Source organism: Ochotona princeps, chromosome 1 (genome assembly GCF_030435755.1).
Source record: "Ochotona princeps isolate mOchPri1 chromosome 1, mOchPri1.hap1, whole genome shotgun sequence".
Taxonomy (NCBI): Eukaryota; Metazoa; Chordata; class Mammalia; order Lagomorpha; family Ochotonidae; genus Ochotona; species Ochotona princeps.
The window spans coordinates 59,154,751-59,182,402 of record NC_080832.1 but is presented as its reverse complement, the minus strand read 5'-3'; the positions used below and the strand labels follow the sequence as shown (position 1 = coordinate 59,182,402).

The 27,652-nt window shown below is 36.5% G+C and overlaps 1 protein-coding gene across 6 annotated transcripts in view; it reads left to right on the top strand.

The window, feature by feature from the left end:
- The window catches only part of GRIK2 (glutamate ionotropic receptor kainate type subunit 2), a 610,542-nt gene that overhangs the window by 349,452 nt on the left and 233,438 nt on the right, over positions 1-27,652 (top strand). For all 6 annotated transcript variants that reach the window (XM_058660446.1, XM_058660434.1, XM_004580353.3 and 3 more), the window contains 2 exons: positions 15,374-15,517; positions 18,191-18,298. In XM_058660446.1, the coding sequence (XP_058516429.1) occupies positions 15,374-15,517; positions 18,191-18,298 (252 nt within the window). The remainder of the gene's footprint in view (positions 1-15,373; positions 15,518-18,190; positions 18,299-27,652) is intronic.

The window sequence follows — 27,652 nt, the reverse complement described above, 5'->3', positions numbered from 1 at the left end:
GTCAGGAACTAACTGATGGAGCTTGATGGTTCATTTTCAATTTTGATGTCAGTCTATTATCCTCCTGACTAAAAAGACATTATAGAGTATTAGTTTGCATTTGATTTTAGAGTCCTGTATGATTCCTCCTTAATGCTTTTCTCAGTAGTGCACCATTCAAGTTTTTTGCTTCAATTCACATGCTCTTGCCCCTGGATCTATGTAATAAATGGCAGGAAGGATTTTGTTGATTTAGGCAAAAGACCAGAATATACATATTTTCAACAGGTATAGTGTGTGTTCTTCTGCCATAAAATATGGGCCCTCTTTTATCTCGCCATTATCATGGGGATATCTCAGTAATTATCTAAAATTGTCCAATGTATTGAACATTTATTGTATAAATAGCAAGGAATCAACAATTATAATAATTATATATTCAAGAAATTTGCTTAATGCTAACATATTTGAGATTCTGAGTTAAACCTTTCAAGATTGCCGCACTTCAAATTAGCTTTATAGTTCACACTCTTCAATTTAGCTAAACGTGTACTTCAAATTACCTTGCAATGTAGATTACCATTCTTAGAGATGAGAAAAATAAGAAAGCATGATTTTTTTAAGCTACTGAGAAATTAAAGATGGAACACAAGTCCAGTAGCATTCTAGTAGAATTTTGCTTTTTCGCATTTTATGAGAATGTTGATGTGATAATCTTATTCAAAATAATAAATCTAATATGAAAACTGAGCAAAATAAGTACATAAAAGTTATTAAGATACATATTACCTTAAATGTTCACATTTTTGCTTCGAATCATGATTAAAATAGATCATAGTTGTGATCTCCTTTTATGTTTGGCTAAACCACATATGAAGTATTTGATTAATGATTTTATAGAGATTTAGAATTGTCATTTAAAGGAACATTTGAACTCGAGGATCCAAATTTCTTATTTATTTTATCTTGCAGAATTTCAGGTCTCAAATCACAATCTGTTAACACAATCTGTTAGCACAATCAATCCACTGATTGAAAAATAAATGTGAACAATATTTATGAATGTAAATTTTAAAATAAGATCCTATTTTGAAATACAAATATCAAGATAATTGGGTGTATTGCAGACCAACTGACAGGGCAAAGAATATTTCCCTTAATATTGACTGTTCTCTAGATCAATAGCAGTTCCAAATCTAGTTTAAAAAAAAAAAACAACATTTAACAGGGTTTCAATTATTAAAGCTACTGCATTGTTGCCAGAGAGTTCATTAACAATCCCACCAATACAATGTGGTTCATGGATGTTAGTAAGAGCTTCACAGAACATTTTAAAAGAGAAGGCGCTATCTTAATGGACTAATCTTAGTGGAAAAAACTTAATTAGGTAGGAATAATTACACTACTTAAATGGAACTTTTAATTGAAAACCTGTTAGCATTTTCTAACCTGTTCCGCAGTTATCCCTTCATCACTTATGTTTAAGAAGTGAAGAATTCCTTCATATAATGCTTGAAAAATACCTGTTTTAAAATTTTTGTATTGCTTTTAAAATAGGTTTGAAGTTATGACAGCAAAAGCAAACAATATTTTCTATTTAGGATATGGAGCTTTTAAAAAACACGTGTTGGAAATAAATGCAAAATATTCATGGCATATGTATATATATATGTGTGTATATATATGCTTGAAAAAAATGGAATTGTCATCTGTTAAGGTTTTTAGCAAGTGTAATTTTAATATTTCATGTACTAAAATTATGATTTGTAAAATTATCTTGGTTATACTAAGGGAATAATATCTATCAAAGGTTCTAGAAAAAGTAAACACCCAAAAGTATGTAATTGAAAGGCAAAAGAGAAAGAGAGGCAATTTAAAAGGAGGCAATGATAACTCTTATTATCTGTATTAACAGTGGCCACATTGATTATTGATCAAAGTCAGTTACTTGGAAATGGACATGTGGCAAACTAATTAAGACCCCACATCCCACGTCTAAATGCTAGATTCAAATCCTTTTGTCTGTGTTTCTGGGTCAGCTTCTTGCTTATGGGCACTCTATGAGATAATAGTTGATAGCTTCAGTATTTGGTTCCTTGTCTGTCATGTGAAAGACCTTATTTGATTTCCTGGCTCAAGACTTCAGTCTTCTCACACTTTTGTTATTGCAGGCATCTGGGGAATGAACTAGATGATGGAAGAGTATCCCTTTCTAATAAAGTAAGCATAAACAAATCTGAATAAGGCAGTTAGCACTATTTCTTAAAAAGATTTATTTAGTTTGAAAGAGAGAAAGAAAAAGAAGGAAATTGAGAGGGAGGGAGGGAGGAAGAGAGAGAGAGAGAGAGAGACTGACTCAGAAACCTTCTGTTCACTGGTTCACTCCCCAGATGGCCACAATGGTCATTGTTGAGCTGATCTGAAGCCCAGTGAAATGTGTTTCTTCTGGGTCTCCCTCATGGGTGCAGAGACCAGGGCTTGGGCCATCCTCTGTTGCTTTTCCACGCTATAAGAGGGAGCTGGTTAGGGAAGTGCAACATAATGGATGCTGGCCTAGAAGGTAGAAGATTATAGCCTATTATACCACATTGACCTTAAGTCACTATCTTTTTAATAGTCTTGCTTTAGAGAAATGCAAATAGTTGTGAGACTGAGTATATTCCAGCTTTGCCCCTTGCTTTCATTTGAAATTTTCTATTAAAGCTCATATCCCTGTTCCTTCTGTTAGAAATTTATATAATTTTTCTGTGCGATATAAATCATGTAATTTATCTATGCCATGCAAGCACAGATAAAGTTCATATTCTGGTAAAGATCTTTCACCATGCAGTTTCTGAAATTTCCTTTTTTTTTTTTTTGAAGATTTATTTATTTTTATTACAAAGTCAGATACACAGAGAGGAGAGACAGAGAGGAAGATCTTCCGTCCGATGATTCACTCCCCAAGTAACCACAACGGGCCGGTGCTGCGCCAATCCAAAGCCGGGAACCTGGAACCTCCTCCAGGTCTCCCATGTGGGTGCAGGGTCCCAAGGCTTTTGGATGTTCTTGACTGCTTTCCCAGGCCACAAGCAGGGAGCTGGATGGGAAGTGGAGCTGCCAGGACTAGAACCGGCACTCATATGGGATCCCGGGGCGCTCAAGGCGAGGATTTTAGCTGCTAGGCCACGCCGCCGGACCCTGAAATTTCCTTTTATACACTCTGCAACACAGAACTATTTCTGGTTAGTGAAAAAAAACATGAGAACAGGCAGAGTAATGTTTTCATTGTGTAAGAGAAAGCAAAAGAAATAAAATATTAGTATGTTAATGAATGAGTACAACATAAAGGGTTTTACATTTTCTCTTGAAAGTTTCTCTAGTAAAAGGTGAAAGATTTTTACAATTTGAAGAGAAACTTGAGTAAATTATGCTTCAATACAATAAACTGCTAAATACAAAAATGAAAACAGGCACGAGACAGCTGAATAGTATCCTATAACCATTTTAAGGTGCATAGAAGCCAGTTGTATATAAACTAAAATAGAAATGTCAATGAAGTAGTCACAGAATGTGGTTAAGAACTTGCATTTTCTAACATATCAGTCGCTCAATACCATGTCAATTAACCCCATAATGTTGTAAACTGTTGTTGATGTTATGTTACGGCTTTTTTTTTTTTTTACATTTTGATCTTTTTGTTGTTGTTAATTACATTGCATTATGTGACAGTTTCATAGACTCTGGGATTCCCCCAACCCCTCCCCATGCCCTTCCCCCATGGTGGATTCTTCCACCTTGTTGCAGTATTACAGTTCAAATTCAATCAAGATTCTTTCTTTGCAAACATGTACCAAGCATAGAGTCCAGCATCTTATTGTCCAGATAAATTCAATGGTTTCTTGGGGAGACCATCTCTGGTCTAAAAGCAGAGCTGGCAGAATTTCGTTCTGACCAATTAGACCAGAGATGGTTTCCCCAAGAAACTGTCGAATTTATCTGAACAATAAGATGCTGGACTGTATGCATGGTACATGCTTGCAATGAAAGAAGCATGACTGGATTTGAACTGTAATACTGCAGTAAGATGGAGTAATCCACCATGGGGGAGGGTACGGGAAGGGGTTGGGGGAACCCCAGAGCCTATGCAATGATGTCATAAAATGAAATGCAAGAGAAATTATAATATATAAAAAAAGAAAGTTTCAGTATTCCTGAGAGGGTTTAGACATGAGTGAAAAGTTCAGCAGTGGTGAAGTTAAAAAAACATGTGATACACATTTCAGCAGATTTTCTTAGTGCAGACAAGAGTAATATACGGTGTGAACATAGACAATGGCTGAAAAAAATAAAGGGATCTTTGATTTTCCTCATTTGTTAGTTTGCATTAAGTGGTGATGCAAAAATGTATTATGTACTTATGAAGAGTAAAAGATTATGGGGAGAGGACACAGAAATATGACTTATGACTAAAAAATCAGAACAAAATATGAGTTTGCAATCTTTCACAAATGAAGGAACTAAAGACTAGAAAAACTAAGTCAGAAACTAAAGACTAGAAAAAGTCGAGCTTTTGGCATAAAATTATTTGCTGAACAGCAGTCACCCTTTTAATAATAAATACAAAAGGGTAACATTTGCTTTTATACCTACATCCAAATTTGCCAGTAAGCTGTGTGTATTTGGGATCTTTTCGTTTTATTTTTCTTTCCTTCTTTACACTTCCTTCCTCCCTCTCCCTTCCTTCATTCCTTCTCTCTTTCTTCCTTTCCTTCCTTACTATCTTCTTCCCTCCTTTTTCCTGCTTTCTTGCTTGCTTGCTTTCTTTTTCTTTCTTTCTTTCTTTCTTTCTTTCTTTCTTTCTTTCTTTCTTTCTTTCTTTCTTTCTTTCTTTCTTTCCTTCTTCATTTTTCTTTCTTTCATTCTTTCTTTCTTCCCTTCTTCCTTCCTTCTTTCCTTCCCTCCCTCTTTTCTTTTCTTCCTTTCTTTTTCTTTCTTTTCTTTCTCTCTCTTCCTTCCTTCCTTCCTTCCTCCCTCTTTCCTTCCTACCTTTCTTCCTTCCCTCTTTCTTTCTTTCCTCCCTCCCTCTTTCCTTACTGCCTGCCTGCCTTCCTTCCTTCCACATGTTTGTGCCGTTCTGTACACCCCACACTTTCTAGAAATCAAATTGTTGTGCTGTGCTTTCCTTCGTTTGAAACCCTGATCTGCTGCCTTGAACAGCATAAAAGCTGTTCCCTGGTTTAGGTTAGCAGTGAGAAAGATTGAAGCGTTATACTTTCTAAACCAGATCCTTTCTTTGGAATGTGTCCATCTTGAAGAGATTACCAGTCTTCTGGTGTGGTCATTGTCCAGCACCTGCCTATGCACCATGTGCCAGGAACTGTGCAGACTGCTTTAATGTGTTATTTCTTGCAGCCTGCACAGTCTACACAGCTGCTGGCAAAGCACTCTGTTTCACAGTAGTACAAAGAGCCGGCAACAGAGAATGTGTAACAGCAGCTGCAGTGTCACGGGAAGAATTGTCTCTGACACTTGGCTCCTGACTATTTCTGTGGGCATTTCTTCAACAGCCCATTATTTTAGTTAGCAGCCACTGTGCACCTGCTCTGTGTCAGGCAGAATGCTGGGTACCGTGTCTCAGCTGCATGAATGAACACCAGCCTGCCTTCCCATGTGTGACAGCCCACCTGCTTAGAGAGGTAGATGCTTCTCTTATGTACATGGCTATTGTTGACTACTCTGCCAGGAACCTCTCATGGGCACAGCCAACCCCTCTTGTCTACCCCCTGATCATATCTCTATCTTCTAACTGAAGAATCAACATTTCTGGTTTCTTTTCTCCTAGAACTATCTCATCTTAAACAAATCTTTCCAATAAGAAAGATATATGACAGATCATTATTTTTTATTTCCAACTATAACACAAGGAAGCAACAACAAAAGGGGATTTTAGAAACAGGCTGTTTGTTTTAGTTAAAAGACCAAGTCAATGAAAGATCCAGAGTTCATGAACTTACATTCTATTTATTAGACCATGCAGTTCTTTTTGCTGTCGTCTGTATCTCAGATGGGAATTGAGAAGTGAGCAAAATCTGAGACGTAGGCGTTCCAGAATGGTTCTGCCACCTGCCAGCTAACATTCAGTTCTCAAAGGAGACCTGCCTGCACTTATTTAATGGAAAGATAAATGTGTTCATGGAACTGTTACTATAAATTCATTTAGAAATGGGACAGAGGCTGCACTCACATTCCTCCCAGGTATGAGCTGCTGGCAGATTTAGTTCACTGGACCTCTGGGGGGGAAAGCATTCTAGCTAGACGGCAAAGTGTGATTGTTATTCAGAGCTCCCTAATACCAGATCCTTTAACTTTTTAGATGAGCTTTTTGGTTGAATTAATCTATTTATTGAAAAATGCTTTTATATACTTATTATGGACAAGACTAAAGAATAGTGAAAGATATTACAAAGTAGCCATATCCAACAAAATGTATGTAGTCTAGAAAGGAAAATAAAAAGTTGAGGAAAATAAACAGTTTTATTAAAACTAGAATGTGCAGGGGGAAAAGAAGATACACGCCAGGGATCATTAAGTTGAAAGAATTTGAGATACTACTAGAATAAAATGAAATCTTTGGGCCATTTTCTCAGAAAAATATCCAGTCTTATTTTTTTACATCTCTGTTGGAATAAAATCCAGTGTTACGGACTTACCACATTGAGATTGTTTAATTTAAACATGTATTTATTAATACAAATATCACTATAATCAATATATGAACATATATAGTAACTCTTTATGAGTGATTACTTTTATCTGTGAGTTGTTACATACTGTATTGGTATCATTGTATCCTAAGTAAGAACTCTAACATGCAAAAGCCTTAAGCAAGAAGTGTATCATCACACATATAGTGATGCTTGGCGCAACAGAGAAATAGGTTAGAAAAGAGTATATTCTAAGTTCTCCCAGTGAAGGTATCTACTAAAATAGTGCTGAGAACATGTACAGGATGGTTACCTGGTAATGCCTTTCCATTACAAGGAAAATGTTTTGATGAATATTTGCAGGAGAAATCTTTAGCAGATCTGAAAAATTTTAATTGTATCAATGTTCTTTTATGTTGGTGTGGAACTCAGGGTTATTTGCATTTGTTTTCTTTACATTCCACACAGATGAAAGCTATTTTAACATTTCAGGTAGCTCCTAGAATCTTAACATGTGAACCTTACAAAGCAGGTGGTCAGTATAATACCAGTCAGGACCAAAAAGAATATAATGTGGTCAACAAGGGCATGCCTGATAATTACAGCTTAGTACCATATAACTTCTGTAAATGAGGTCTATTTACATATAATTATTGTAACACTATATTGCTCCTTTTATATATTGTGAAGGGTTTCTATTATACACATGAAAAGGTTAAATGATGTGAACTTTCATCATTTGAAAATTGTGAGAGTATCTGACTTCTTTTATTATTATTACTTAATTTTTTTGACCTTTTAATTTTTTTACTTGTTTATTAGGTATGTGGTTAAAATGTTTTTTCTAAATTTACTATTGAAAAATCAACATAGTCAAGTAAAGATTCTTCCAATAATTCTTTGGAAGTGCATGCCATAAGAATTAATTTCAAATATTTTCTAAAATTAATCTTTTGTTGAATTTTATGAGTTGTTTTATTGATTACATTGCATTATGTGACACAATTTTATAGACACTGGGATTCCCCTCACCCCTCCCCATGCCCTTCCCCCCTTGGTGGATTCCTCCACCTTGTTGCGTTACCACAGTTCAAATTCAGTTGAGATTCTTTCATTGCAAGCATTTACCAAGCTTAAAGTCCAGCATCTTATTGTCCAGATAAGTTCAATGGTTTCTTGGGGAGACCATCTCTGGTCTGAAGGTAGAGCTGGAAGAGTATCATCCCGATCAATTAAAATTTTTTAGATCTTATTTGAAAGGCAGTCTTAGAAGAAAGAGGGAGAAAGAAAGAGAAATTTATATTCCATCTGCTCTTTCACTTCTCACATGGCCACAACATCTGGGGCTGGTCCAGGCTGGAATCAGGGGCCTGGAAATCCATCTAGATCTCCAGAGTGGATGATAGAACTTGAACCACCTTCTGCTACTTTCCTGGCAGATTAGCAGGCAGCTGGGATAGAATTGGAACAGTTGGGACCCAAACTGGCATTCATTTGGGATGGTTTTTTTTTCACAGATGGCCGCTTATCCTGAAGTGTTCATTCCAGAGAACAGCTAATTTCTTTGTTTCTTCAGTTACTAAATATGGAAGAGACTTGTTCAGAGTTTAAAGGAAATACAGACATGCATATGTTTCAGTTGCATTACAAATATCAACAACTCATCATTCCTGAGGTTACGTAATGTAGATGAAGTAGCACTAGATGACTAAGCCAATTTATTGATCATAACTTAGCCATAGAAATTAGTATGTATGCCTCTTCCACCTGCATATCCGTAACAGACTGTATTCCTGTAAGTAATTCAATTAAGCATAAGTTAAACCTAGCAATAAGTTAGACTGTTCATGCACACTTATATTTGTTTTCACAGGCATTTCACATGATCTTTTCTAGACACCGATGTAGAAAGATCACTGTAGTTCTACAGAAATGCGTAGAATCATATTGCACACTTTCAAAGGTTTTCAAAACAAGTTTTGGGCTAGAAGACAGTATTTGTGGGTTAGCTAACATAGTTTAGAAAGAAAAAATCCAGCTCCAATGACATTCTAGTCTGAGGTAAGTTCTCAAGGGTGGCACCAAATATAGTTGCTACGTGCATGGACTAGCAGTGAAGCATGGAGATCAGCACTTAGCTCTGTCCTATTTAGCTCTATCCGTGCCTCACTCCTCTTCACTTCTTTCTCCTGGCTGCACCCTTGGGGAGAACAGGCATTCTAATTTTCTAACCAGTATCATCTATTAAAATTTTGGTTATACTTTAATAAAAAGAGAAGATAAGAGAGATTATCTTGTTTCATTGTTGCTTTTGCCTTTGCTGCTTACAGACATCTAAATAGCTGATTCTGAATAATCAAAGATTACATGTATTTAATTTTTATTTCATTGGTCCAATTATAGCTAATGTTTAAAATTTCTTAAAAAGTAGCTGTAAGACACACTCTGTAGGATACCTGAAAGCATAAATACCATATTCATTCAAACATAAAAGAATCTAACATACATCTCCAAAAGTTAGTCTTCCCTAACCAGTTGTCCTTCTTTTGCCCTTCATAGTTTTACTGTGAACATGGCTTATGAGAAAAAATCATTGATGATCATATGAACAAAATTAGACAAGTTCTAGATTGCCAGAATCTAGTATATTTTAACATTCGTATAATGAAACCTTCAGAGAATGACTTAAATCTTGTAAAGTTTCTTCCTCAGTGAGATGCTCATATTAACGTCACTTAAAGCATTTAATTCCTCTTAGAATTAAATGACAGTGTATTTGGAAAACTTGACATAGTTGTTGGTGTAAATATTCCCTATATTTTGATAATAATATTATACAAGAGACCAGATATTTTAAGTTGTGTGCCTCTTCCACTTTTCTCTTCCTTTGTTGTACCTTTTTATCTTTCTGTTCCCTGTCCAGAGAAGCCAAGGACAGGGTTTAGAGAGTTATTGTGAGATGTTGAAGATTCGGCTAAACCAATGTCTAGTTTTAGGAGTAAGAGATACCCTTAAGCCGAAATGTGAAAGATGCTCTAGGGTCCTTTCCTTTTAGGAAATCCTTTGTGCACACCGGAGCAGACTGTGGGTCGAGCCAGGTTCAGTTGCGACAAAAGCAGTACATAACACAGAATGCCAATGTGAGGTTGCCTGTGCCAGATGTGACCGCAGCACCCAACCAGCGCACGCGAGAATCAGGAAGGGAGGGGCAGAGCCGGCAGGGGAATAATGGGTGGTTCCCGTGCTGGACAGCTACTCCACTGGAGAGCATGAGCTGGGATGGGGCCAGACCAGACTAGGCAGGGCTACAGGGAAAAACCAGGCTGGGCAGATTATTCCTACTGGTGCAAACTACACTTAGAGTGGGTGAGGGTTGTTGGGGCTTAGCCACAGCATCAGCTGGCAGAGGCTGGCACTGGGGGCTAGTTCTGTCAAGTTAAACCACAGAACCATAATAATGGTTCTGTGCATAATCTGGGAGTGGGAGTGGCCTGGTAGGGAAATAGTGGGCTCCTTCCTCTTGAGTTACCACCCCCCACGGAAGGGCGCAAAAACTAGGGCAGGGGCTGGGGTGGCTTGAGAGACACCCAACAACATCCGTGAAGGCTGGACAGTTGAGCTGGTTAGATAGAACAAGGTTTTAATACCCATTGACATGTATGAGAGCAGAAGGGGATGTGGGACAGACTGGACTAATCTGCCACACATACTGGCAAACCAGCGCGGGGGGCAGGCCTAGTGGGGGTTATTGTGGGTCGCTTTGATTAGGCTGCAGCCCACATTGGTTTGTGTAAGGGCTTTGCATGTGCTGGGCAGAACCAGGCTGGACTGCAACACCCATTGGTTCCAGTGGAAGACAGGGATGGAAACAGAACCAACCCAGCAATTGCAACCACCAGCTGATTTGGGCGATGGTCTGTGCCGGGCCCTGTGCTTGCTAGTACATACAAGAATCTGGTCTGGGAACACCTCAGACAGAGTTTCTTTGGGGATCCCACCAATCGAGCTTCTGGACTTAGAACCCTAACCATCAAAAGACAGAGGACAGAACAAGTCAATCAACCACCTCAGCTATATGTTGGAAGTGAAAAACCGGGTAAATAGAGACTCTATGATGGACTATGTCAATCAATGGATTCTTCAACGACCTCATCGTGCTTGGAGTGGTGAGAGTGGCAGCAATTCAGAACTGTTGAACTATCAAAACCACTTGAGCAAGACCCTCGGAGCATACCCCACATCCGGGACCTGGGGCGGGTGGGAGACTGAGTGGGGCTTCTCCCTTAAAATCCCCTTTTACATCAGATATATGAAGGAAACAATAAAAAAAATCCTTTGTGCAACACATGAATCAAAGGAAATGAAGAAATAGAAAAAGGATTTTTGAGAAGAGCGTTGTGATAACTGAAGTATTACATGTCCTCTTACATTCATGAATGGAGGCTAAAATCATCACTTTTTAAGTTTGTTTTGGCTTGTAAAGTAATTTTTTTATCTTCCCTGGTGTCAAGGATTTCTTCGAATTACATCAGTGTCATAATTACTTCTTGCAATCTAATGTGGATTTTTTTTTAGTTCATGTTTCGTTTCTTAAATTATATTACTCCAGTCCTTTTTAAATATCTAATTCCACATTTAGTCTTTACTATAATCATATGTAGGAAACTTTTATACCTTCACAGCAATCAGATTTCACTAACAATTACTCATGGCCAATGGTAAACTGAATCTCTGGAGGGAGTGGTGGCTTCCTCCCAGTCAGTGTTTGGGAAAGTTGGCTCACTAATTGACCAATCCTGACCCTTCTTGATAATTTGATTTATACTGAATTATACTTAGCTTAGCTTCCCTTGGGCCAAATAATATTTCAATCCGACAATCTTCACTTGGTAGAAACATCTCTTTGGAATATACTGTTGATGCAGTTACCTACAAGGAAGAATTCTTTATGTTTTTAGGAAGTGCTACTCATTATAATGCAGCTGAACTCTTTTACTATGCTTGTGAGAGTACTTCTAATACTTTATGGAGCATTACAATTGAAATATAAGTTTACTTATTTACTTTTTTTTTAAAGATTTATTCATTTTATTACAGCCAGATATACACAGAGGAGAGACAGAGAGGAAGATCTTCCGTCTGATGATTCACTCCACAAGTGAGCCGCAACTGGCCGATGCTGCCCCGATCCGATGCCGGGAACCAGGAACCTCTTCCGGGTCTCCCACATGGGTGCAGTGTCCCAATGCATTGGGCCGTCCTCGACTGCTTTCCCAGGCCACAAGCAGGGAGCTGGATGGGAAGTGGAGCTGCCGGGATTAGAACAGGGGCCCATATGGGATCCCGGGGCTTTCAAGGCGAGGACTCTAGCCGCTAGGCCACGCAGCTGGGCCCAATATTTACTTATTTTTAAAGATCTATATATTTATTTGAAAGGCAGCATTATAGAGAGACTGGAAGAGAGAAAGAGATCTTCCAACTACTGGGTCTCTCCCCAAATCGTACCCAGTAGCTGAGGCTGAGCCAAGTTGAAGGCATGAGCCTGAATTTCTTTTGGGTTTTCCATATGGGTAAAAGGGCCCAAGCGTTTGGATATCCTCTACTACTTTCCCAGGCATATTAACAGAAATATGAATGGTAAGTGGAGCTGCCTGTACTCATGTAGATACCATAGGGTATGCAGGCACCACAGGTTGTATCTTTAACATGCTATACATAAAACAACTAATGTAAAGGCAGGATAGAAAAAGAGCTCTTGTCTGAGGTAAATGTCATGGAGGATAATGCTAGACCCTCGGAGCAAGACCCTCGGAGCATACCCCACATCCGGGACCTGGGGCAGGTGGGAGACTGAGACTATCATAAATCAGTGTATTTTAAACTGTATTCTGAAGAAATCATATAGTAAACAAATTTTAAGAATTTGCATTTTCTCTAGCATGAATCTTATAACGTTATGTTTTTTAATAATTACAATTAAAATCACAAATCTTAAATAATTTTATTATTGGCTAGTGTGTTTTCTGTTCTTGAAGTTGAGAAGTTTTTTCTTTTTTTAAAAAAGATTTATTTATTTATTTATTTTTATTGCAAATTCAGATATTCAGAGAGGAGGAGAAACAGAGAGGAAGATCTTCCGTCTCCTGATTCACTCCACAAGTGACCGCAACGGCCGGTGCTCTGTTGAGCCTAAGCCAGGATCTAGGTCTCCCATATGGAAGCAGGGTCTAAAGCTATGGGCCATCCTCGACTGCTTTCCCAGGCCATGAGCAGGGAGCTGAATGGGAAGCAGGGCTGCCAGGATTAGAACCGGCACCCATATGGGATCCTGGCGCAATCAAGGCGAGGACTTTAGCCGCTAGCCCACCATACCGGGCCCGAAGTTGAGAAGTTTAATCTAAACAGGTATTGTAATGTGATGTGTTAAACCACTACTTGCTATGCCCATATGCCATATCAGATTATGGGTAGTTGTGGCTGCTTCTAGGTGCTAATCCAACTTCCTTCTGATACTCCTAGGACCGTTACAGAGTACGGCTTAAATAATGGTGTTCCTATCATTTTTTTGTGCAACACCTAGATGGGATTTCTGGTTGTTGGTTTCGACCTAACAAAAACTTAATGTGGGATATTTGGGGAGTGAGCCAGCTTGCTGTCTTGCAAATAAGTAAGCATAATCATTAACACAAAAATAATTGGTCTACTTTTGATTCAGTTCCTTACGTGCTTGGGAAAGCTTCAGAAAGTGGCCCAACTACATGTACTTCTGTCAACCATGTGGGAGATCCAGTTGAAATTCCAGGCTCCTGAAGTGTTCTGATCCATCCTCAACCATGACAGTCATTAGGAGAGTAAACCAGTGAATGAGTGGTCTGTGTGTGTGTGCACACACGTGTGTGTATATCCCTCTATCTCTGTATATTTATCCTCCCAACAAATACTTAAGCTTGGAAAAATAGGTTGTATAAGTCAGTAAGAAGTGAGGAAATATCTTCATGGTAACTAGAAATATGATTGTGCTATTTTCATTATTTTATTGAAACATAGCTAACTTTCCTTCCTGAGTGTAATTATAACATATTAATAACTTTTTCTTGCACACTAGGTTCAACTGAAAAATTTGTAGAAAATAAAGGGGCAGAAAAAAATACAAAATTGAGTCACTAATACTTCCCAATAACTGACTTTGCTGTTTTTATTTTGAAATCTCCCGAGATGCTTCTGAAAAATTACTCTTTATCTTTCCTTTAGTATTCTTCTCTGTACATTCTACTCACAGTGATATATTTTTTAACAATACTCAATTTTGACAAATATGTCTTTAGTACCTTCATAACTGTTTTGGGGTTCAACCTGTGTAATATATGAAATATAGCTTCTAATTGTAAAATCAGGCCAAAGACAAAGAGAATCTAATTGTCAGGTTCATAATGTATGCCTGTGTCAATGCCGCTGCTCCAATTTTCACTGTGCAAATATTAGAATATGTGGGAATAGTCAACTGGTATTGCAAAATGAGCGTTATGAAACTGAGTTATATTCCCCAAAGAATTATGAACCATAAAATGGTATTATTGTTATGTTTTATCATTGCATTGTGCTCTTTAGCCATTTTCTTTTTGATAACGGTAAGACTCCTTAAGACTGATTTGCATGAAAGCTACTGTGTGTACTTATTTTGTATTGTATTGTGGAAAATGCTACAATCTACAGGGTTCCTATTCATTTTGGAATTCATTTCACAGCTCACTAATTGTGTGAATGGGAAGAGGAAATATAGGCTTTTATTCTAATGAGTGCCAAGCAGATGGCTCCACGTACATTGTTACCAGCACATGTTAGAGTGGTCCTGTTCTGTAGGTAGTGAGCCTGGAATCTATCTATCAAACACAATGTTAGGTACGATTTAACATAGAACTTGACACTGACTGAGCCTTTGGTTTTGCTGTGACTTATAAACATTTTATTTTCATCATCAAGCTCTAACATGATTGGTCACTTGAGCAGGTGCAAACACAATAGAATTCATACTCATTTTACTGAAGAAACCAAAGGAACTGTTATTCATATGGAAATTTGGTAGAAAGAAAACAGCACAAGGGATTAAGTTTAGCTTCTTGAAAAGGGATTATTAGATATATTGAGGTTCAAAAGTGTAGCATGATTTCTGAAACTGCATCTTTAGAAAATTGAGTTGAAGAAAAGATCAGGGTTTTTATCTTTAAGCTTTTTAAGTGGATACTCTAAATCTTTTTTTTCCTGTTTCTTATGAAAGGAAGCTGTTTACCTGCATTCACACAGCACACACCATTAATGTAACTGTTTAAAATGTTAGCAGTTGCATTGTGTTCATGTACGTATGTGGGTGCATCTTGAGTCAGAATAAGACAGGAACAGAGAAAGTGACAAAGGGAAACATCTTCACATATTTCCTACCTTCACAGAGCCGAGGCTAGTCAGTAATTGGAGTATCACTTCAGGAAAGGAAGGCTGGATCGCGTGTTCAGTGAAGCTCAAGTGGGAATTTGATCACCAATATCTTATTTCAGAGACCCAAATCATGGTGAAGATAATGTTTTTCTTCCATGTAAAAAGATAACTGGATATGTGCACGTGTTTTTCTTACCCCTTCCTTCCGCTTCCAAAGTGCCTGTGGCAAGATTCACCTGTTACAGGGATTTAGTGTTTCCTTTGCCTTCATCTTTCAGACTGATGCTGCCCTGATGTATGACGCTGTGCACGTGGTTTCTGTGGCTGTTCAACAGTTTCCACAGATGACTGTCAGTTCCTTGCAGTGTAATCGACACAAACCCTGGCGCTTCGGGACCCGCTTCATGAGTCTCATTAAAGAGGTACTTCAGCAGAATGCACTCCACCTTATCCTTTAATCTGAGTGAAGTGATTTTATTACAGTGTTTCTAGCAGTGTATCTGTAATTTTTACCTTTTAAATTAATCTTTTCATCTTCTATATGAGCAAGACAAATATTTTTTTTTAAATCATGTGAAATGCAAGGGAGATTACATTTTAAATAAACGGAACATCCATCAAAATATGTGTAATGAAGTAAATAAGTGAAAACTGTGGACACTGAAAGATTTCTTTTAAGTTTTATTGATGGTATTTTTACCTCTTACCTTCTTGAATTTTTGTATATGCTACTATCCATTTATGTAGAGATTCAAATTCTTTCTCATCCTACCCAGAGATCTGTATAGATCTGTAATCCCCTGATCTATAAAACAAACACTTAAAAATAATGAATTTAACTTTTTCAAAAGAACTAATAAAAAATGTTCATTACCTAAAATTAATAATTATGGCAAAAAGTAAATATTATAAAGTATTCATATTGTAGGCAGAAAACTATGAAATACATCTTTAAAAGTGAATCTCATTTGCTTTGTTCAGATTAGTTAATTTGTGATGGTTACACTATTTAGATCTATTGCTCCTAAATTTAGTATCTACTGCCTTTCAACATTATAATGGTCAACATAAACCAAAATATGTGGGGCTGGCTTTGTGGGACAGTGAGTTAAACCACTGCCTGGGATGCCCCTATTCCATGTGAATACTGAAAGGAATCCTGGCTGCTCCATCTCTGTCCTGTTCCGTTATAATGAGATTAGAAAGCGGCCAAAGATGACCTGAGTCTCTGAGTCTCTAACCCCTACATGGTAAATCTGTTGGAAGTTCTAGGTGTTTGGCTTTGCTGTTGCCCAGTCCCAGCCATTTGTGATCATCTGGGGAACGAACCAGGAAATGGGACATTCTCTCTCCCTGTCACTTCTCTTTGTGTCTCTTCCAGGCAGCCACCTAACTCTGACTTTCAAATAGTAAATAAAAATGTTAATCAATCAGTTAATTGATAGATTTTGAGAATAATAGAGCCATATGAATATATAAAAAGTACTATATTTCTGACTGTATCTGTTATAAACCAAACATGCACATAGTGAGAAAAAAGGGGAAATTCTTTAAAGATCATATATATACATATATATGCATTTGTACACATTGTATATGTGTAAATGTATGTGTGTTTTCCTTCTATTATCCTTATAATGGAAGAAAAGTGTTAACATAGGATATTTTAATGAGTGAAAGTTTACTGGGCTTTAATATTTGGTATAACAGCAGCCTTAAAAGAAGTAGTTGAATGACATTCCCCGTCGTACTCATTGTCACGTAGTTCACCAAATTCACAGTTCAGTGTTCCGTTTTTGAGGAACAACAGGAGAAATTTCTGTTTGATCTCAGTACCAGGAAACATTGTTTCTCCTGAGCAGCTGATATGATTTAAGCAATGGACTTTGTTCACTGTGTTTCCATATTTTTTTCTTTACCTTGGTTGCCAGGAAGTTCAAAATTGAATTTGTGATATAGTTTTATAAGTTATATTATTTCCTGTCATATATTTTATTCATACTATGCCTATCCCAGAGAAATTTTACTATTTTGTATTCTGTATCTTCCATTCCTGTTTATTGATCAGTTCGTCAAGTTTCATGATGTCACATACTATTGTTCACCACCTGAAATGTGCTTTCATTGTCAAAAGTTGGGCAAAAAATAATTATCCTCTTTCTTAGTAAATCTATATTTATCATTAATGAGGCTATGTTGCAATGTTGAGTTATAATATACTTTTTTTTTCTATTTCATTGATAATGTATTAGTCTAAAAATATTTTGGAAATCCTACAACTAAGAAACACACTAAGTCCAAGAAAATTAGTAACAATAATATTCCGTTGTAATTATTAGTGAATTTTTATTCCTCCTGTAGGGCTTCAGTATATTTTTATGTTATTTCAAACATATAATCTTGAATATGTATTATTTCAAATTGTACATATGTGTAACATTGTAAACAAAATGGTCCAGATATTTGCTTGTCTGTGAATCCTAAACATATAATGAGACTAGATTATTATGTCCCACCTCCTCTGACATGGACAGGTTTTTCTGTAGGCAATGAAACTTGATATCATATAATTAAATTAAAGTTTCCAAGTTTTACTTAGGGGAAGGTAAAGAATTAAGCTAATTATTCAGAGGGGAAAATATGTAATTGAGGAAGATTAACCTTGGTTATCCTGTATTCAGTTTCCTTCATTATAAAAACTAAGTTTAATGTCATACTATTATGAATTTAGGCATGGTATTTTCCAATGTAATCCTTTCTGTGATCCCTGGTGAGATATTCATTATCTAACATACCATCATAAATGACTAAATTCTTATTTTGCCTAACAAAGTTCATAACATAAAACATAGTGATTTAATGTTTAATGGAAAAATCATATCTGGAAAAATGCATTATATAAAAGGAAAATTTGTCAATAAACTCTACATTGAAATTTGGCTATTTTATTTAAAACATTCTTCACATTTTAGAAGAGAAGATGTGTTTAAAATCTAAGGCAATGCAAATTTATGAAAAGTGGTGGGCATAATCTTTATATTTTTTTATGGAGAAGCATTTATTTATTAATAAGCTTGTCCTCTCTTGTCCCATAGGCTCATTGGGAAGGCCTCACAGGCAGAATAACTTTCAACAAAACTAATGGCTTACGAACAGATTTTGATTTGGATGTGATCAGTCTGAAGGAAGAAGGCCTAGAAAAGGTATTTAAGGTTTTGAATTTATTTATTGTAATTTTTAAATGAAACTTTTTAATAAATGAAGAAATATCGCCAATTATAGTTACTTTTCATTGATATTTAATGGCACTACCTAAAAAAAAAAATCCTCAATGTATTATACTGAACATATTGACAATAAGAATTCCAAAATACATGATGTCTTAAGACACTTGAAATATTTTTTTTTTCTCATCAACTTTCACTGAAGTGCATATGATCTAAATATTTGGCTTTGGATACTTTGAAACGCATAAAAGCTCAGTGCTATTAAGATCTAATATAGTAATTAGCAAATATTTCATTTATTATATGTCTTTGTGTATGCAGCTTATAATCACTTCTGCTTGCTTAGATTGTTTTTTTAACTTGGTACGGGCCATGTGAAAGTATCATACATACAAGCACGTTTGCCTGCTCAGTCCTAACAAAGCAAATTAGGTATGATCAAGTACAGCACACCACAGTGAGTCTGCCTCACTTAATTCAGTTTTTATAAAATGAGTTAACAAAAAGGCAAGACTTACTTTTAAGAATAGTTTTATGTAAGTTTGCTTATGTTTATAATGTACATATTTAGATTTTTGATGGATAATGAAAACTAGGACTTAAGCAAATGTTTAAAAATAAATAAGAAAACAAAATTCTGTTTGAGATAATAGTGCCCTATACTTTAAGTGGGCTTGTAATTCATGCAGCAGTTGAACAGAGAAACTTGATTATTTGCAAATGAAAACTTAAGAAGAAAATTGAACTGGATATGGGCTAATTTGGTCTGACAGATCACACCATATTTGGATACCTATTTGAATGTTCCAGGGGAAAGAGCAAAGCACATATTTGATAATGTCACAGAGACATGGATAAGACATTATGACTAACCAGTGACTCAGATGAAAGAGTTGTTACTTGTTCTCACAAAGAGTTCCAGCCTGTACCCTTTGTCAAGACCATGCAAAGTCAGGAGTGTTTTGTAATAGGCACAAACTCACATATTCATGGTTCACTGCTTTTAAGATGGGGAGGCTAATAATGATAGTGCTCCATGCATTCTTCATTTTTTTTTCGCATTGCTTACTAGTGATGTATTTTCTGAAACACCCAAGTTACTATGATAAATTTGATCACTGCTTGTACTTCAGTGGATTCAAGTAATAATGGTGATTTCTTCATCACCTTTGGATCACTGTCTTGGGGTCATAGTATAGGAAACAATGCAGAAACTTCATTCATGTTCTAATATAATTATACAAAGACTTACATAAAGTGATACCAGATAAATGCGATAATTTACCATACTAGCAAAGCAAGCAAGGTAGGCATATAGCCTTGAACTTCCCTGTTTATTTCACATTTGTTTTCAGGTCTGAAAATCTGTATTGCCAAATTGATTACATATGTTCCTCACCCTCAAGAACTATTAACATCAGGCCAGGCATGGCGAGGCAGTGGATTAAGCCACTGCCTGCAATGCTGGCACCCCATATGGTTACTGGTTTGAGCCCTGGCTGATTTGATTCTGATCCAGTACCCTTCTGTTGTGCTTGGGAAAATAATGAAAGATGGCACAAATGCTTGAGTCTCTGTCCATATAGGAGACTCAGATGAAGTTTCTCAGTCCTGCCTTTGGCCTGGTCCAGCCCCGGCTGTAGAGATCATTTGGAGAGTGAACCAAACCAACTGATGGGATCTCTCTCTGACTTCCCATCCCCTCTAATTCAGTCTTTCGAATAAATAAAGTAACTATATATATTGCATATACATATATCATGGTAACACATACTTACAAATATTGTTAACACATATTTGTGAATAAATAACAGTGAAAAGCTATTCTAAGCAATGGTAGAATTTGGTGATCACTCTGAGGGACACAGGGGATCTGAGGTGTGGTGACTGTGCCAAGAACAATTCTGACCCAGGGACACAGGGGATGCAAGGCGAGTGAAGCAATGCACCCTTTATTGAACACAACAGAGTATTTATATACTAGGTAGGTCACCTAGACAACCACACCAAACCCCTCTAAAGGCCACAAACAAGGAAATGAAGTAACAGTCACCAGACTTAATAGCATCAAAGTAGTAAACATGTTTTTCAGGAATGGATTCTGACGACCAAACCGATTAACTGAGGAAGGGGATATGTTTGGCTACAAGCAACTAATGAGGAAGGAAGCATAAGAAGGCGCCACGAGTCCCCAGCCATGCTTGGCCAGAGAGCCAGCCACAGTCCTATGCAGGGAGTCTGCTTCCTGCTAGCACTTTTAGTCTTCTGAGAGTGTATGAGTTCTGGGGTCCTCAGGCATCTGATGGACTGGCTTGGGGGGCGTATTTTCACAGTAAAATATATCTAGAATAATGCAATTAAATTAAGAGTCACTGTTCGTGGAGTACTTTGAATTAAGTCTTCAACAATGTGGAATTATACATTGGCAGAGACTGAGTTGCTTCAGAACATTGTAACAGTGTTGAAAAAGAGGTTGTTGATTCAATCACTGTGTGTTAACAAAAATTATGTATATTGAAATGGGAGATAGATTTAAAATGCTCCAAGTTTCTGCCAATGCAGACCCTGGGAGTTATCAGAAAAGGGTCAAGTATCTACATTCTTAGACACCTCAGGAGACCTGGATTGCATTTTTGGTTTCTGGCTCTAACTACCTATGTTAGATGAGGACTGTCTCTGTCTTTTCCCTCTCCTGCTATCAAATAAAGATAAGTTAAAACCATTCTATGTGGAAATTGTATATCAGTAAGCAATGGCAGAAGGCATTCATTGACACTTTAGTAATTTTAAAAATAAATTTATTTGAAAAGTAGGGTTACAGAGAGAGGGAAACATAGAGAGACAGAGAGATTTCTCATTCACTGGTTCACTCCCCCAAATGATTGCAGTGGTCAGTAATGGGCTGGCTTGAGCTGGGATCCAGGAGCTTTTTCTGGATCTCCCATGTGAGTACCATGACCCAAGCACTTGGGTCAACCTCCACTGCTTTCCCAGGCATATTAACAGGAAGATTATTGAGAAATGTAGTAGTCAGGACATGAGTTTCCATATGAAATGTCAATGCCACAATTGACAGCTTTATCCTCTGTGCTACAATCCTGGCCTCTCAGCAGTGTTATTGGTTTGGAACTATCAGAGCATTGGAATTGTACTTGAAGTATTTATTTATTTATTTATTTGAGAGAGATCACGGAGAAAGATAGAGAGACAGTGACACAGTGCTATCATTTGATGATTCATTCTCCAGTTGTTTCCAGTAGCGAAAGAAATACTGAGCTAGTACCAAGGGCTGGGTATACAATCCTGGTCTCGCATATGGGTGACAGGAACCCCAATTACTTAAAGTTTTCATTGCTTCCAACATCTGCAATGCTGGGAAGCTATGGTCAGGAACTCAGTTAAGAGTGGAATCACAAAAAAAGAAAAAGTGGAATCACGTTTCTCTGGTGTAGGTTGTGAGCATCTTTAATTGCTGTGTTAAATGCCTGCTTCTTGGGACTATGTCTGTTTAGGAGGAATGGAGCCAATAGAAAAGGAACATACTGATAACAAAGTAACAAATCAAAGATTAAAAAGAAACTAGCAAGTAAATAAGTAATAAAATAATACCAGAAATAACTTGTGAATAATCTTCCCCTAAAGAAAGTTTAGCTATTGAGAATGGGTGAAGATATTAAAAGAATTTATTTACAAGTATATTCAGTGTTCTTAGAAATTAGAGCTTAAAGACATAATCTAAAAAAAAAAGGATAGCATTAAAGTTTAGTCAGGTGTTAAGGAAACCTGGAAATGCAAATTGTGGTGCGCTTGAATCTGATTTATTGCAGCAAGTGGCCCTCATTTGTTCATCAATAGAAAATTTAGAGACTAAGGACTGGATCAGAAAGAACTGTGCTCAACTCATGACTCTGCCAATTACTATTTATGCACAAATTTCCTAATCTTTCTGAAAAACAGTTCCTTTAAATAATCATGGACCCATAGCAGTGTTTGCCTTATGAAAGCCACTGAGTCTTGTTTTTCTGAGATATGTGCACTTTCCAACATCTCTTTGAGTTCATCCATTGGAAGGATTTGCAGTTTAGAACCATTAGCTGATGACCCCAGAGGCTTAAGTTCCAATTCCAATTCCATCATAGTTGAGTGTGTGAACTTCATCCTTATACCCAACCCTCTGTGCCATAATCCTCATCCAAAAAGAATGGTGACGTTCAGAGGGACCATTTGAAGTAAGAATATTTGGGTTTGAACACGAACCTGAAAGTATCATCCTTATATGGGCAGACAGCTTTGTCTACCATTCCTTCTTGTATCCACTACATGTTTCTTGTTCCGTGTTGGTTATTTTTGACTAGTACAATTCATTTATTCATTTCTAACAAATATATAATAAACATTTATTTTATTACCTCATAAAGGTTATACTATAGTAGATGAAACTACTTAATGATAAATGAATTACATGTTGCAAGATGGGATTGGGCAGTAATAAGATGGTATCTTTGGGGCCGGTCTGGTGGTACTGCAAGCTAATCCTCTGCCTGCAAGCACTGATATCCCATATGAGAACCAGCTCATGTTCCAGCTGCCCCTCTTCTGACCCATCTCTATGCTTATGTCCTGGAAAAGCAGTGTTAAGATAGTCAAAGTCCTTGGCCCTTACACCCATGGAGGAGACTGGGAAGTTTCCTGGCTTCCAGGTTTGGAGTAGCTCAGCTCTGGATATTGGGGCCTCTGGGGGGAGTGAACCAGCAAATGGAAAGTCTCTCTATGTGTTCTCACTGTATGAAAATTTTCCTGTTAAATAGATACTTTTTTTTCTATTTAAAAGAAAGGTATCTTGTTTGCATCTCATTAAAGTGGTTAACTTTTAAAATCATTTTCTGATTTGTGAACTTTAGGATTCAGTTAATTAGAAAGTCTATGCTTCTGATGTATATCTGTGAAACAGGCAAACCGGAGAGAAATAAGTTTGTTTCTGAAGAATAGAGAGGAGTGGTCCATGTTCAGGGAAATGATCCTGGAGTTGAGATCTACTTCAAAGATCCTTTACATTTAGATAGTATGCAGAAATCAAAATGGATGCTCTTTATTCTTGACTGGGTACTAGTTGGAGCCTGGGCTGATTACCTTTGGCCCAAAAAGAATCACCAGTGCTGCATATAAAGTCAGTTATAGACATTTAATCAAGCTGCCTAGAATGTGACTGTACCGTCTACAGAGAAATAGTGGGGATTAAGGAGAAAGAAATGGAGATGCCATTCCAAACTTCATCTGCTTCAAGTAATAACAGGTCAATTTATTTGCTTAAGAGTCTAACCATTCATGCTTAAGAAAAGAAAAAAGATAATAGTAGAAAAATGGTTTTCTATATTGAATTCTCCTGTTCATATCAAAGACCATATTCTGTCTTTAACAAATATTTAGGACCATCTATCTCTCACTACATCCCTTGATGTAATAAAAGCCAAAGTATGTTTCACCGATAGCATTACAATGTACTTCCCACACTCTTCCATGTTCCTCTCCTGTAATCCATTCCCCAAACTGTTGCAGACAGATACATTAAAAATAAGAATAGTTTGTGCCTCCTCTCTGCCTAAGTACTTCCTTAGACTCCCATTGTATTTTCGAAAAGATTTATTTCTTTATATTGGAAAAGCAGATTTACAGAGAAAAGAAGAGACATAAAGATCTTCCATCTGCTGGCTCACTCCACCAATGTCTGCAATGGCTAGAATTGAGCCAATGTGAAGCCAGGAGCAAAGAACTGCTTCTGAGTTTCCCACATGTCTACAGGGTCCCAAGGTTTCAGGGCATTCTGTACTGATTTGCCAGGACATAAGTAAGGAGCTGGATGGGAAGTGGAGCATCCAGAATACGATCTAATGCACATCTGGGATACCAGTGCTTATAAACAGAACATTAGTCAGTTGAGCCATTATACTGTCTTCCTGCTGTATTTTTTCTAAAAGACAAATGTAACTTGTACAGATTGGCCTACCTCTCCTTACACAATCAGATATATTTATTTTGGAGCTACACTAGCATTTTCTTATTCCCAACATGACAAAAATTTTCGTGACTTTGGCTGTAGCATTTTCTGAACTTGAGACATTTATTCTTATCCCCTTTACCTGGAGTGCTCTTGTTTACTTTGGAGATTTCATCTTAACCATACTTTCTCATACAGTTGTCCCTGTCTTGAATAAGATTTAAGCTTCTCATAGTGCTGTGTACATTTTTTCTTCCTGGTTCTATCAAAATATAGTAATTATGTACATATGTGTACATTTTTCTAAAAGGCCTATTTTCCAAATGTCCTGTTAAACAGCAGAACAATGACTCCTTTTTCACTATTATGTATCCTAAGACATAGTTACGTTACATACTCTAAGACCTAGGTAAATATCTAGTACAAAGGATGTCCTCAATAAACATCTATTGACTATTGAACAAGCAATCACTTAAGTGTTTCACATAGGATTCTGTATAAGACCCTGATACAGTTTTTTCCATTAATGCAATGTTTTAGTTTGCCTGGCTAAGTTTCATACTTTGAGAGAACAGAGAAAGACAAAGTAGCTAATGAAACCAAGTTGTACATCAAAGCTTTAAGAGGATAAGGGGCTTCAAAAATGTTTATTTAGTTATTTGCTAAAGGGACACACACACACACACACACACACACAGAACTTCCCATCTACTAGTTCATTTCCCAAATGCCTGCGACATCCAGTGCTATGTAATTCGAAAGACAGGTGCTAGGGTCTCAATTCAGATATCACATTTAGGTGGCAGGGACCTAAATATTTGTGTCATCATTCTTTGCTTCCAAAGATGTGCATTAGCAAAATGTTTAAATGGAAACCAAGTTAGGACTCTAGCCAAGTCTTCTGAATTGTTGTCTTGAACAGTTTGCTCTATATCATTCTTGTAAGAGAGGATTTTCTGAGTGCAAAAATACGAAGCAATGAAGTCTGAACAAGCACATCACATCAACAGCCAATCTGGTCTCCTCCATGATACATTTTAAGACTCTCTTCAATGTTATAATGAAATTTAAAGTGATTATAATTTTGATTCTTTTCTTCTTATTAATTTGTAATATGCAATAAATAAAACCCAAATGAAAACACTTATTATCATTATTACTGTAGTAAAAGAAGCAAACACCATAACTTGCCCTTAGTCAGACAAGGTATGGAATAGCTTTGCAGTGAAAAGGAGAAGTTCTGCAGTCTGCTGCGACTGGAGATTGTTAGCATGTGGGAATTCAAGATGGCCTAAAGAGAACAGGGGCATCTTGCCTGATGGGCTCAGAGGGTATAACTGACTTTCAATGGGTGATACTGAGTTGGAAGGATGGCAGAAACAGGGAAGGTAGCAGCTACAAAATTAATCCTGACTGTACAAATTGTTGCAGAAGATGCAAATTGTATTTTACAATAGCTACTTCAAACGTTCTGAGTCAAAACTCTATTTTGATATATTCTCTGGCCATTGTTCCATTTGTGTATTCAGTCTGTTAATGTATTCAGTCTGCTGCAGTCATTTGGAGAGAGAAAGAGCAATAGCAGAAATAGCAAGGGTCAGAAAATTGACTTAATGACAGAATGTAAAAATAATTTCATAAGTAATGAAATGAATCTTTTTAAAAAAAACTTATAAAGGTGTGATTTATCATTGGAAATGAGTTATTCTTTCTTAATTCTCTGAAACTTAACTGTATGTATAGCAAAGATTAGCTTTAGATGAAAAAAGTCATACAAATAATAGGATAACATATTACATACATATTCAGAAGCCCTTAGAATATAACTTTAGAAGGATTGAGTTTACAGCAGAACAAATTAAAAAGTGTTTATACAAAATATTCTTGAACTCAACATATTACATGAGAATGGTGTATTCCATTGCAGCCTGCACTATCTAGAAACTTCTTTTGGAAAAATAACCACTTACGTTTTAATAAGAATTTCTTTAAAGCAAAAATGAAGTCACTTAATGTGAACAAGTGACTGAATTTTCTTATAAGATGTCCTGTGTGACCACAATGTACTTCATATAATTTCCAAAGACACCAATCAGTCTGTTACTACTATCTCTTAGTGGTTGCTCAGATGAAGTTTTCATGTATTAGAGAATACTTACTTCTAAGTAGACATGTATACTAAAATTGTTCATATATATATATTTATCTTAATATATCTTCTAACATCAAACTTTGCTATCTGTTGTGTTTGTTTTGCTGATATTGTCTTGAATATTATATTAAACAGGCCTTAGAGAATAATATTTCATATTTCCTCAATGGAAAAGTCTAGTAATTCTTCATTAAATTTTCTTTGTGTCGAGATATTGTGTTATCTTGAAGAAATATGAGGATAACACCAATAATTTCCTGGACCAGAGATTGTGCTCAGAGGCCTGGAAATATTTGGAAATATTGAAAAATCTCAGTGTGCTGGTCTCAGTATATTTTTAGTAAAATCAGCTCTTAACTTGTGTACCCTTAGGATAAGTGTTGAAAAAGCAAACTATCTATAAAAAGATATTTTATGAAATACCTACTTGTCAATTTCTAAAGTGTTAAGGATTTATAGCTATAGTTTATTATAATGTATAAAATGTAATAAGTATAGGAGTATATTATGCATCTAGTATTTATTAATATAAATCATATACATGATTTCATAAAAAATAAATTATACTGTGTATGCCATTTATAAACCTATTTGGTTCATACTTACAGATCATTACGAAGTCCAAATTTGTCATATTTCATTTTCAAATAGTGCTACTTCTAACTTTTAACATCCATATTTTCTGAATGTTTACTACTTACATTGTACCCAGCAGTGCACAAATTAAATAAATTAGTAATCTATTTACTCCTTGCTGAAAGTAAAGCATTTGGATTAGATACAGAGAGTAAGCACTGTTGTGCCTGAGTCTAGACATATGTGTTGCAGAATTGAATCAGGAAAAATTCAAAGTGCCTTTTGAAGTATTTATGTAGATTGCATGTTTTTAAGTAAAAGTGGCAATTTGAAAGGAAATCTACTAACCTTTCTCTTGCTTGTGGAATCCTCTGCTCATTAACTCCCTATGACAAAGGTGTCTGAGTGGAGTTTACACTCTTCAAAATTTACCTAAATCTGAAAATGCACCCTAGATACATAAAAGCTATTTCTTTGATAGGGTTTTTAGACACCTGATGCACAGCAGTGTTGTCTTCTCTTCTTTGATGGCTTTTGCTGCATACACACTGATCCTCACGGAAACAATGACCCTCCAACTTGCCAGGAAAAGGAATTTCTTTTGCCA